This window comes from Orcinus orca, chromosome 2 (genome assembly GCF_937001465.1).
Source record: "Orcinus orca chromosome 2, mOrcOrc1.1, whole genome shotgun sequence".
Classification (NCBI taxonomy): domain Eukaryota; kingdom Metazoa; phylum Chordata; class Mammalia; order Artiodactyla; family Delphinidae; genus Orcinus; species Orcinus orca.
Window position 1 is genome coordinate 4,716,120 of NC_064560.1, and position 12,092 is coordinate 4,728,211.

The following is a 12,092-nucleotide window of genomic DNA, read 5'->3' on the forward strand; positions in this document are numbered from 1 at the left end:
TAGAAAGATTAAGAACGCTTGCGTAGGAGAAAGCTAATAAACGGCAAAGCCTGGATTTGAACGCCAATCATTCTAGCTCTATTAGCCCACACTACTGGAATCTGGCCTGTGATTTTACTCCGAGAACAAGAAGTTATATCACTTATGTATTCTATGCTATAGAATATAAATGGAAAATAGGTTAATTTCCAATATAAGGAATATAGTCATCCCACACAAGTCACCATAAAGTAAAACTCTACATACAAAACCAGTTTCAGCTGATTTCACTTTCCCATGGAAGAAAAAAAGCCATATGCTATACATATTTTTGCTTTCATATCTTGAGCTATTAACAAGCAGAAAGCTGGGACAGCACTGCATTGGCTGCTACCCATAAGAAACACATGGTAGACTTCACATCCTAACAGCTGACCATGCACAAGTTTGCAGTGCTTTTTCTCTCAGGGACTAATACTATTACTTTGTATGTATGTGTATGTTTGTGTGTATATTATGTGTATGTGTGTATAAATAATATTTTACACACACACACAGATGTGTTTATGCATATACATACATAAAATACAGTGCTTGCACGAAATCTTACTGCCTCTCCAAAACGAAAACAAGCTAAGTAGGTCAGGCACTTCTAATTGACACATTCAGTGAAATGGGCTTCTGTTTGCTCCTAAAGAACGATGCTACAAGGATCTTGCTAACACTCATTTTCCAAGCCTGAGAACTGTAACTCCACTGTATAAGCTCTGATGCTCTGGTTTCTCTTTTACATGGTCCAGAGTGAAACACATGAAAATAACTAGAATATTCATTTTAAGGCTACATTTCTATATAATGGGGAAAAAAAGATGAGATGGCTACTTTATCTACCTGAGATCTTGGATCTCCTCTTGAATGGAAGTCCAAGACAATTCCATCCTTTCCAACAGCTATTTCAAGATTTAAAAAAAAAAAACCCAAACCCAAAAATCAAGCAAAATCCCCCACCACCATCAGCCCAGATTAAAAAGTTAGCACGTTATGCACTGCCATCTAAACAAGGTTCCACAGGACGTTTTCTGAGTTTACCAAAGAGAACTTTATTAAAGGAATGGGTATCACAATCTGTCTCTATAAAAGTGACACAAGACATCCCAACAATAACTAGGAGAGGGCATTACTTTATCAAAGATCCGTAACATCTGGTCTGTTATTAAAGCCTTCTCTTGAAAGAGAAGCATTTTTATGTTTTCAAAGAAAAGTGTATCTTTACTGTTAACACACAGACACTTGCGCTTCATTTACTGTATAAACATTTATACAGTCTGTATTCTGGATAAGATTCAGTACAAAGAACTGTTGGAAATAAAAAGACAACTGAGACAAAGATCTTTTCTTAAAATTCCTGTAAACTAAAAATGACCAAAGCAGATCGTGATTTATAACTTTCTTTGATCTCTTCTACCTGGCATTATAGAAAGATGAGATATTTTGCCAAGATAACTGTAGCTTACCAACTTACTTACAAAAAAACTCTTAAAATTCTAACCATTTCAGTCGCTACAGAAATCTTTCTAGATTAGAACATATTTCCGTTTCCTTAAAAAGAGGAAGGTTGTGACTTAATCTTGATGCCACAAAATCATCATTATGAAGATTCATTACAGTATTGCCTAGAAATACAGTGAACTGCCTACCAATATTTCGATAGACTACTGGCAGTTACATGTCCTGCAATGATTACACCTGCCAGTAATATCACTTTTCCTCCTTCGCCCCACTTTCTAGTCTGTTTCTCCTAGTCAGCAAAGGTTTGAAACTCAAAAAGTTATTGACATGATTCATTATAGCTCCTTCTGAATATCTGACATGGTGGCTTAGGAAAGCTATTAAGTTGCTAAGAGGCCACTGCTTCCAAATTTGGGGCTGGACACTAGAGAAATGAGCTAACCTTTGAATAGGAAGAACTCTCTATAAGGTTACACTGCATTTGTCACCCTTTCATCAACTGATGATACCAAAAATACATAATGCATAAATTCTATAACACTTCTTAATCTGCATTTTTACAATGACATATGTATACATACATACATATATATATGTGTATATATACACATATATATATATTTTTTTTCCTTAAAGAAAAGTCCATAGTCTGTCTTAAGATAATCTTGGTAGACAGATGATTTCAATTCTTAGATGATTAGATGACTCCTCATAAATAATCTGACCGGGGAGCTGCATTTTTAATAAACACCTTGGCGGCACTAACTTTGGAGAGTCTCTGCTCCAGAAAGCTGAATTTTAGAGAGAATTGTGGATCATCATCCAGTGACAGGCTGGAAAATACTTACTCATTTCTGGTTCAGCAGTGAGATCCGCAGTCACAAAATTAGAGGGGAATAAACCCATGCCTTGATGGGTTTCACCCTTCCACCAGTTGGGGTCACTAAGAGAAACAAGAAAGAATGCTTTACTATAACAAAGAACTTTTATTTCTATGTATCTTTACCTTTTATAGTGTTTAACCTATATTATTACCAGATCTGAAGCTCACAACAATCCAATGGAGGAAGTGAATGTATCATTATTACAAATTAGAGATGAGGCCTCAGAGAAGATAAGACGCTATTAAACACACAGTTCTTTCTCATATTCTGGAAGGCTGGCGAACGCTTCGAGGATCTAGTACAAGGCTCTGAACTCTCTCCCTCAAACAGAGGTCCCCACACTTGAAAACTGTCAACTTCGAATGGTTCATAGGCTCCCGCGTGAGAATCCTTTATAAGATAGACGGTAGGCTCTGAATCCAGACCTCCATTCCTAATCAGTGCTCTTTCTAGCACACATTAGGAAACTTCCCCCCCCCCCAAGAGAACACACATGACAGTAACACCATTTACAGCACAAAATGTTCACAAGGAACACACTCCCGGGTGCGTACCCACGCTAACCACTGGATCCCCAGCACCTAGGATAAGGAAAGCTAGCAAGTGCTCAATAAATACTTTTTGAATGAATGAATGATCAAGGTTTTGTGCAACTTCCAGCTAACCAGCTCAAACTTTACTTCATTTTCTTCCATTCAAGAAAACATATTAGTATGTAAGTGTCATACTATAAGAATAATCTTAAATGTATTTGAATTGATCTTTAAAAACCACATGCAGGGACTTCCCTGGTGGCACAGTGGATAAGACTCCATGCTCCCAATGCAGGGGGCCCAGGTTCAATCCCTGGTCAGGGAACTAGATTCCACACGCATGCCACAACCAAGAGTTCACACACCACAACTAAGGAGCCCATGTGCTGCAACTAAGAAGGCCTGGAGCCACAACTAAGGAGCCTGCCTGCCACAACTAAGGAGCCAGTGAGCCACACTGAGGAGCCCGCCTGCTGCAACTAAGACCCGGTGCGACCAAATAAATAAATACATAAATATTAAAACGAAACAAACAAAAAAACCTAATGCATTTATCCAACCTCAAAAACAAAGATTTAGGCTTCCCTGGTGGTGCAGCGGTTAAGAATCTGCCTGCCAAGGCAGGAGAGACAGGTTCGAGCCCTCGTCTGGGAAGATCCCACATGCCGCACAGCAACTAAGCCCGTGTACCACAAGTACTGAGCCTGCGCACTAGAGCCCATGAGACACAGCTACTGAGCCCGCGTGCCACAATTACTGAAGCCTGTGCACCTAGAGCCCATGCTCCGCAACAAGAGAAGCCACCGCAATGAGAAGCCCACGCACCACAATGAAGAGCAGCCCCCGCTCGCCACAACTAGAGAAAGCCCGCATGCAGCAACAAAGACCCAATGCAGCCAAAAATAAAAATAAACAAAATAAGTAAAAATTCATTTAAAAAAAAACTGCCAGGTCAGCTCTCCCTTTAAAAACAATAAAGACTTAAAAAAAAAAAAACTTGCAAATTTTAGCACTTCATTATGAGTAATAATCATCAGTAACAACTAATTTTCAAGTAAACATAAAGCTGTAGTAAAAAAACAGATGCACTGTATCACCTCCCCTATGATATAATGTATATAACACCATGTAAAATGAATTTGTTCCACACTGATATACTATTCTGTGCAAATAAATTAATTCAATATATTTTGTATTTCTTATAAATTCCATATATATACATATATATATATTTGGTGTATTTTCTAAAATCTTAACCTTTTTTTTTACTAATTTAACAATCTATATTATAAGATGGAACCAAAAATGAATAGAGTAAACTAGGCCTCCAAGACATATAAAACCCATTTAAATGATAAACGAGGAAAACTTAAGCTACAAAATACGAATCCAGACAGTATGACACAAGCAAAGCAACCGACCATCCTACAGAAAAACTACCTGCATCAGTATTTGATTTTATTACGTTTGATAAGGCATTCAGCAAGAATAATATGAAACACAGAATACGTTATATATTTTCACATGAATGTTCAACTTAATAGTAACCATCACCTGTCATCAAGAACTGTAATAATTTCTCCAGCTTTAAAAGTAAGTTCGTTATCTTCAGCAGCTTCAAAGTCGTATATAGCACGAACTTTTCGGCCTTCGTGTTGGTGGTTAGTTAAGAGATTAGATGTGCTTGGATACAAATTGGAAAGGGTGGTTGACTGCTGCCTTTGTTCCTTCAGCGACAACTCAATGGCTGGAAAATAATGGGTTTAAAAAGACCCCAAATGTTAATATACCCAGCAATCCTAAGAAGTACAAAAAGATATCTGAAGGTAAAAAGTATTCTTCTAATAATGTAGAGGGAAACTACGACATATCCTGATATAATATATTGAACAAAAATAATGTCATCAATTTTATTCATTCATTCACACTGAGAGCTTAAAAAATAAACTAAAAAAAAAAACTGAACAGCATGATGACTATTTTTACTGAACAGGTACAATTTTAAATATTCTGGGTAATAAAAAGACATAAACTCAAATCAATTTTGTTTAATTTAGCTGCAGATATTTTATATTTTCTTTCATCTTTTCAATGTATTTCTGTAGCTTAAGTTTACCAAATAATAAACAAAATCACTTGGGAAGTCCAAAGTCCCAAGCTTGAGTCCTTCACTGGGGGCTTACTAAATAGGAGTCTCAAAGGAAGTATCTGAGAACCTACATTTTATTGTTCCAAATGTCATTCTTAGGTAATTAGTCTAAGAACTGGAATTTGGAAATAACTACAGTAAAGTCTCACCTAGCAAATCCCCCAAAATAGATTTCAAATGTGTCTGCTCTATCTCCTCCCCTAATACAGGCCATCACCATGTGTCACACAGGCTCTGTAACATAATCTTAATGAATTGACTACCCTGCTTTCAGTGCAACACATAACCCCGTCTTCCCTTCCATTTCTGTTCTAGATGAATAAAAGACCAGATGGGAAAACAAAACTTTAAAATTATCATAGAAAAATATCTTTCAGGATCCTGGGGGAGAGAAAAATATCTTAAGACATTAAAAAAAAAAACCAAAATCATAAAAGAAAAGGAAAAATTTTGACTACATGAAAATTTAAAACTTGTTTAATAAAACATGCCATTATCAAAGTTTAAATTGTAAGCCAAAACCCAAGAGTAGATATCTATAACAGATATAACAGGCAAAAGATTAATATCCAAAATAAAGATGTTCTATACATCATTATTAGAAAAAAAACAGAAAGAGAGACAATCAGAACAGCTAATAAACGTTCAAAAAAGGGCTGAACCTCACTAGCAATCAAGAAAATAAAAATTAAAAACAATTAGGTATCATTTCAAACTCATCAGATTCATAAAAATTAAACTCTGACAACAGCAAATGTCATGAGTCTAAAAAGAATAAGTGAATAATAAAAGCTTTCATACACTGCTGATGGAAAAGGAAATACTATAACTATTTAGCAAAGTTAAAGATGTACCTACTCCATAAGCCAACAATACCACAAAACAAAATCTCTCACACACACACACACACACACACACACACACACACGCAAGAGAAGGTGGACAAGGATACTCAGTGCAGCTTACTTGTTATAGTAAAAAAAAAATCAGAAAACCCAGCTGTCCATCAGTAGGAGGATAAATTACAGCAGACATTTATTAGTTCACTGGAATATTACACAGCAGTTAAAACAGATGAACTTGATATACATGTCTCATTATGAACAGATCTCAAACATATTGTTGCATGAAAAAAACAAGTTGTAGATGACACCTAGAGTACACTATTTATGAAAAAGAATTTGTTGGACACAAAAAAGTATTTGGTATTGTTTATGGACACATAGATAGTGTAGTAAAAACATTATAGAAACATAGACTGAATGGACATACATGATAGCAGTTGCCTCGGAAGAGGAGAGGAAAAAAGTGACACTGAAGAGAGGAACAAAGGAGAACAAGTAGATTTCAACTTTAGCTGTGAACTCCTATTTCTTTTATTTTTAAATATCTTGGGGAAAAATAAACATCAAGTAAGAGACCTATCTTCTTTCCATGATCAGGGACTTAAAAATGTACCTTTCGCTAAATCTTCTTCTTCTTTTTTGTTAGCCACAGTACCAGGATCCTTGGCTACCAGAGCTGGGCTTGCTTTTGCTTGTTCTGCAGCCTAACACACAAAAAAGGAAAATGATATTTGAAAGTTGTTCTCAAATTTTCCTACCCCCAACTAATCTAAGAACTCACAAGACCCTTCCCATCAATCCACCACAGACTTCTGAACAAGAAAGAAATCTGAACCTGAGCAGCCTCCTCTTTGAAAGGAGCCAGAGAACAGGTAGAACTGGAGAAAACAGACTGAGAGAGTTTGTTTTCTTAGGGTTAACAGTCTAGCCACACTCTCCCAGGTTTGTGTGAAGAGGTTAAACTAGAAGCAGACACTATACAAACCAGAGAAGACAGACTAGAGGAGATTTCAACAAAAAGGGGTTGAGAGTGAGAAGGAGGTGACTACTTTAAAAACAAGCAGTTTAAAAATTTTTTAAATATCTATTCAAGAGTTTTACTGTTTCCTTCCAGATCAAAAGTCAGGATGTTATCTTTAGGAATCCAGACTGATATACAGTAATACAAATGCTCATAAAATTATACTATTTTCGGGCTTCCCTGGTGGCGCAGTGGTTGAGAGTCCGCCTGCCGATGCAGGGGACACGGGTTTGTGCCCCGGTCCGGGAAGATCCCACATGCCGCGGAGCGGCTGGGCCCGTGAGCCATGGCCGCTGAGCCTGCGCGTCCGGAGCCTGTGCTCCGCAACGGGAGAGGCCACAACAGCGAGAGGCCCGCGTACCGCAACAACAAAAAAAATTATACTATTTTCTAAACCAAAATACTAGCAGTTAATTTTGACAATATATTACTGTACCTCTTAAACATATTTTGTATATAAGGTAGTGTACAAGTAAATAAATACATACATTGATTCACACTTACAGAATTACAAGCTTCTAAAGTCTTAATGGCTGCTGAGTTTTTGTGTGGCCATCGAGGCCAATGAGACTCCAGCCTCATTTTTCAACCACTCTATCAGTTACCAGAAACTGTTGGCACGCACGCGCGCGCGCACACACACACACACACACACGCTGTGACACACGTTTGCTTCTACTGATGACGTCCTCCCCTCTGGCTCACTGTACTCCATCCACATTGTTTCCTAGTGAGATTCAACCCACCAGTCAGTGAACAGCTGAAAATCACTTTCTCAGTGAAACGTTCCTAAACCCTCTCATTAAGCCTTCCCTCCTCTGTGCCCCTCTGGTAACACTTTTAAACAAGGTATTATATGATTCGGGTAGTTAAGGACAGTTAAGGATGCAAGCTGGGGAATCAGGCTAATGGGGAGTCAGGCTAATGCGGTTCAAACCCCAGATGCACCACCTTCTAACACATGAACCCTGAGCGCCTAAAAGCCTCCTTTGGCCTCAAGTTCCTCATCTACGAAATGAGGACAACAATGGCCCACACACCACGGGCTGTCATGAGGATTAAATCAGCACACGTAGCTTCCAAAGTCAGATGCAATGAAGGCCATTCAGGGTTTAAATCACAGAGTATATAACGTTGTCTCCTGGGCTTAAAATGTATGCAGAGGTGATACATGCCATACATGTGATAACTACAGCACAAAGGGTGCTGAAGTAGGGAGTAAATAAACTCTCTACAGTTGCAAGGTTTCTACATTTTACGTGAAATAATTCGCTATTAACTCAAAATAGACTGTGACAAGTTACAAATGTATACTGTAATTCCCAAAGCCATCAATTAAGAAAAATGAAATTCTAAAAAATATTCAAATTACCAAATGCATAGCACTTAGATCACTGCCCAGTACATAGTAACAGGCAATAAATCTCAGCTCCTATTATAATTCTCTGCTTACATGTCTGTCTCCATAACCAGGCTGCATGTTCCTTGAGGGTATATGGGGCTAAATATTACAAGAGCTCATAAATGATTGTGGAGTAAATGAAAGGCAAAATATTCAACATTATAGTAAATACCGTGCAATAGTCTTCACTTAATATATTTATAATGTCAAACAAATACACAAGGCATTTATTTTTAGAAAAGCTGATTAGAAGAGAGCTTTTGTATTCAGTGAATAGAACTTCAAGCACTCTCAATCTGACCCACCTCTAGTTGTAAACTTCCTTAAATAAAAATGTTTTAATTATCTACACTTCTGAAAATTGAACGTATGCTTCATCAGAGGCAACCTTTATTGTTATATATGAATTTTTTTTCACAATTTGTGAACTTCACAAAATAGACATATTGATCTTTTGTGTTCTGAGAAGGGATCTCTACTGGTCAAGTAGGAAGTGCAGAAACAAGCTATATTAAGCCCTACATTCCTGAACTGCTCTCTTTTCAAAGTTCCTTTCTATCATCAGGTTCCAAGTATAGCAACGCTACTTGTCTGATTAACCAGTCAAACACAGTAGCAGTGCCAGCATCACTTCAACCTCAGTGTCCAAAGTCAGTGCTAAGAGAACCACAGCAGCAAGAGTTAGGTGACTCAAGTATCACTTTTCTTAATATTTTTATATTATTTTCTTCTGTACTTGGATGAAAAAATATACTTTAAAAAATTCTCTTGTTTCCAGAACCTTTTTTAAAAATATGCTAACAAAGGTCTAGTCTGATTAAAATGTAGTAACAGCTTAAGCAACTAAGTGACTGTAAGATTTGGAGGGACTTCTGCAGTTGATCCCAGATGATAGATTTTTTTAATTAAACATGAAGCTCTTTACAAACATGGTTTTCAGCGAAAACCTCTTCAGAAACTACTATTAAAAACATCACCATTCTACCTCATCATAGGTTACTTTATACGCATTTTACATATTTCTTGTGGTTGAAAGACAGCAACTATAACAAAATGAGCTTTCACATATTTTATAAGATCTAGATGCAAAAAAGAAAAGTAACTCTTAACTTTACTATTGCTGATCTACACCCTGAATCTTTTGAACAGGAGAGTAGTCTCACATCTACACCAATTAGTACGTAAACGCTCTTGCCAGTGTTCACTCCACTTCTTGTCCTTCGAAGCCTAGTCCGGACAGACACATATCTACTAACCTCAATATCAAACGGAAGGCAGGATCGTGTAGTGGAAGGAACACTGGACTGAGAGTCAGGAGGCCTGTGTCCTAGTTCCAGCTCTGTCAACTACTAGCTGTGGCCCTGGGCAAGTCACTTAACCATTCTGGGTCTCAGTATCCTCATCTGTAAAATGAGGGGATTAGATTAGAGGATCACTAGAGCTGTTCCCACAACTATCTGAGATTCTAGGTTAACCAAACAAAGCTACGTATCAAATGGATCAGCAACTCTTCTTCCTTCTCTTACAGGGACTGAAATGCAGTTTTGTTCCTTTGTGGACTGAAATGCAGTTTTCACCTGCACTGAAAGCTGTCCTCAAGAGTCGTGCTGCTCAAAACAGAGTCATCGGGGGGCTTGTTAAAATGGACACAATGAATCCACTGCTATGGAGGCACATTTCCACCCATGAATGAGATGTTACAGTTCTCACCAGCTTCCAGGTGGTGATGATGATGGCCAACGAACCACACTGTAAGTAACAAGCTCTGGAACAGGTTCTCAGAATACAGAACCTGCCATTCCACTAAGCAACTACACTCTTTGGTTCTCCATAGTGAGTCTACTCTTCGATAATTAAACATTGCTTCTATTGTCAAGGATATCTTATTATAAGATATCTTGGATTATTCTGCATAAAATTATTCCTTAATTATACAGATTTAGAAATTATTCTGAGGTAGTAAAAATGAGCTATCAATTATGAATGACTACTTCTCAAAGATGTAATTTATCATTGTAAAACTATTCATAAGCCAAATTTTTTCAAATAAGAAGAAAAATATCCTCTCTTCCTTTATCTCCAAAATATATTTCTAGGTTTTCACATCTCAAGAGCACCTACATAAATTAGAAGTGCCTTGGGAAGAAAGTCTAGATAAGTCTGGATGAACCACTTCATAATTCCCTTGAAATGGTCAAAACCCTGAATGTGAGCCCTCTACAACTAAGCGTTTTCTGCTCATGCTTTCACATCACTCATTATATTCTACCCCAAGCCATACAATGGGGAAAGACAGTGCAGTAAGTTACCACACACTTTAAGCCTACTTAGTTAGCTGGGCATCCTGAAGGATGGTTACTGGAATAGAAAAGGAATAAAAGAGATAATCTTCCTTTTTTTCTCCTATATGACGTAAATTAGAGATTGAGCTCATTACATAAATAATTTTTTTTTTAAGGCAAGTTAAGTCTTTCAGTCAATCATATTTATTAGGAAAAAGAAAGAAGACACGTACGTGCTGGTCAGCTCTTAAGGGGAATTTTTCTTCCCAATGACCCCCTTTTATCTCCCTACCATTTTTTAATACAGGTGCTCATAAATTTCATAATCCAAAGAACCTCTAAACACATCCTTAAATTTTAAGGAAACCTGATTTTTGAGCTGTCATTCTTTGTAGATAAAATTACAGCACAAAGAGCATTTAACAAGAATGTCAGTATTACCTAATAAAGCAATTTTGTCTGTATTATTAAAATTATATCAAAAATTTTTAATTGCAAAAACGTTAAATGAATTCATTAATAAAGAAGGAGAAACAGTGGGGAAATAGAAGTTGGAACACATTAACATTCCACTATATTTTTCTGGCAACTTTATATGCAAGATTATTATTATTAACAAAAATTCCTCTGAAGTATTAAAAACTACCTGGGTTTGGAGGAAAAACTCAAATAAACATAGCTACTTTAGAGAAACGAACTGTAGAACACACACAAATTTATATAAAATACCTGAGAGCCAATAGCTGGAAATGTAACACCTTGTTCCTTAAGGTTCTTAATCATTGCTGATATTAGACTAAGTTGTGGATCATTCTTAAATTCATCCGTCCATTCAACCATAAGAGCCTTTAATTTTTCACACACTTTAGGATGACCCTTAAAAATAGAGAAAAAAATTAATAAAAAAGCACTAATTTCCTGGCAAATGATTTAATACAGATACCGTAAATATAAAACTTATAAAGTGTTGCAGATCTCTTTTTAAATCATAAATTATCCCTAGCTATAGATGACACATAAGAAAATACAGATAGTTACTAGAAATAAACTAGTTTTATTTCCACACTATGAAAAAAAATAGATGATACCATCACATACCTCATAACATATTAAGACATTAGATATATAGTAACTTATTCTGGAGGTCAGAAAGACAGGACTTTTCAGAGTATTTTGCAACTAAGCAAGTGTTGTCTATGAGGAAGACATAGAAAAGTTTGTTTTCTTTTTTGCAGACCAATGAAAACTAAGTTGGAAAGAGAGAATAAATAGTACAATTCCTTTATTCCTAATTCCTGACTCTTAATGTGCATGGCTGTGTTTTTACCCAGTTACTTAATTATCTGAGGCCTGGCATGAGGTCTACTATATGCCGATATTCCTGGAAACTTCATTTCTTCAAAATAACATTTTCCCCCTTAAGTATAAAACCAATATGTTCACTGTAAAATATTTGAAAAATAAAGAGTTCTTTCTCCTATACGCAAC

General features: G+C 36.6%; 1 protein-coding gene across 3 annotated transcripts in view; it reads right to left on the bottom strand.

Moving 5' to 3' along the window:
* Positions 1 to 12,092, bottom strand: part of STAM (signal transducing adaptor molecule) — a 68,113-nt gene that overhangs the window by 21,429 nt on the left and 34,592 nt on the right. For all 3 annotated transcript variants that reach the window (XR_004476205.2, XM_004278611.3, XM_049706538.1), the window contains exons 5-8: positions 11,334 to 11,480; positions 6,513 to 6,603; positions 4,460 to 4,652; positions 2,337 to 2,431 (exon numbers count right to left, since the gene is read on the bottom strand). Coding sequence is in view for 2 of the 3 variants with exons in the window: in XM_004278611.3 (XP_004278659.1) it covers positions 2,337 to 2,431; positions 4,460 to 4,652; positions 6,513 to 6,603; positions 11,334 to 11,480 (526 nt within the window). In the remaining variant the exon portion in view is untranslated. The remainder of the gene's footprint in view (positions 1 to 2,336; positions 2,432 to 4,459; positions 4,653 to 6,512; positions 6,604 to 11,333; positions 11,481 to 12,092) is intronic.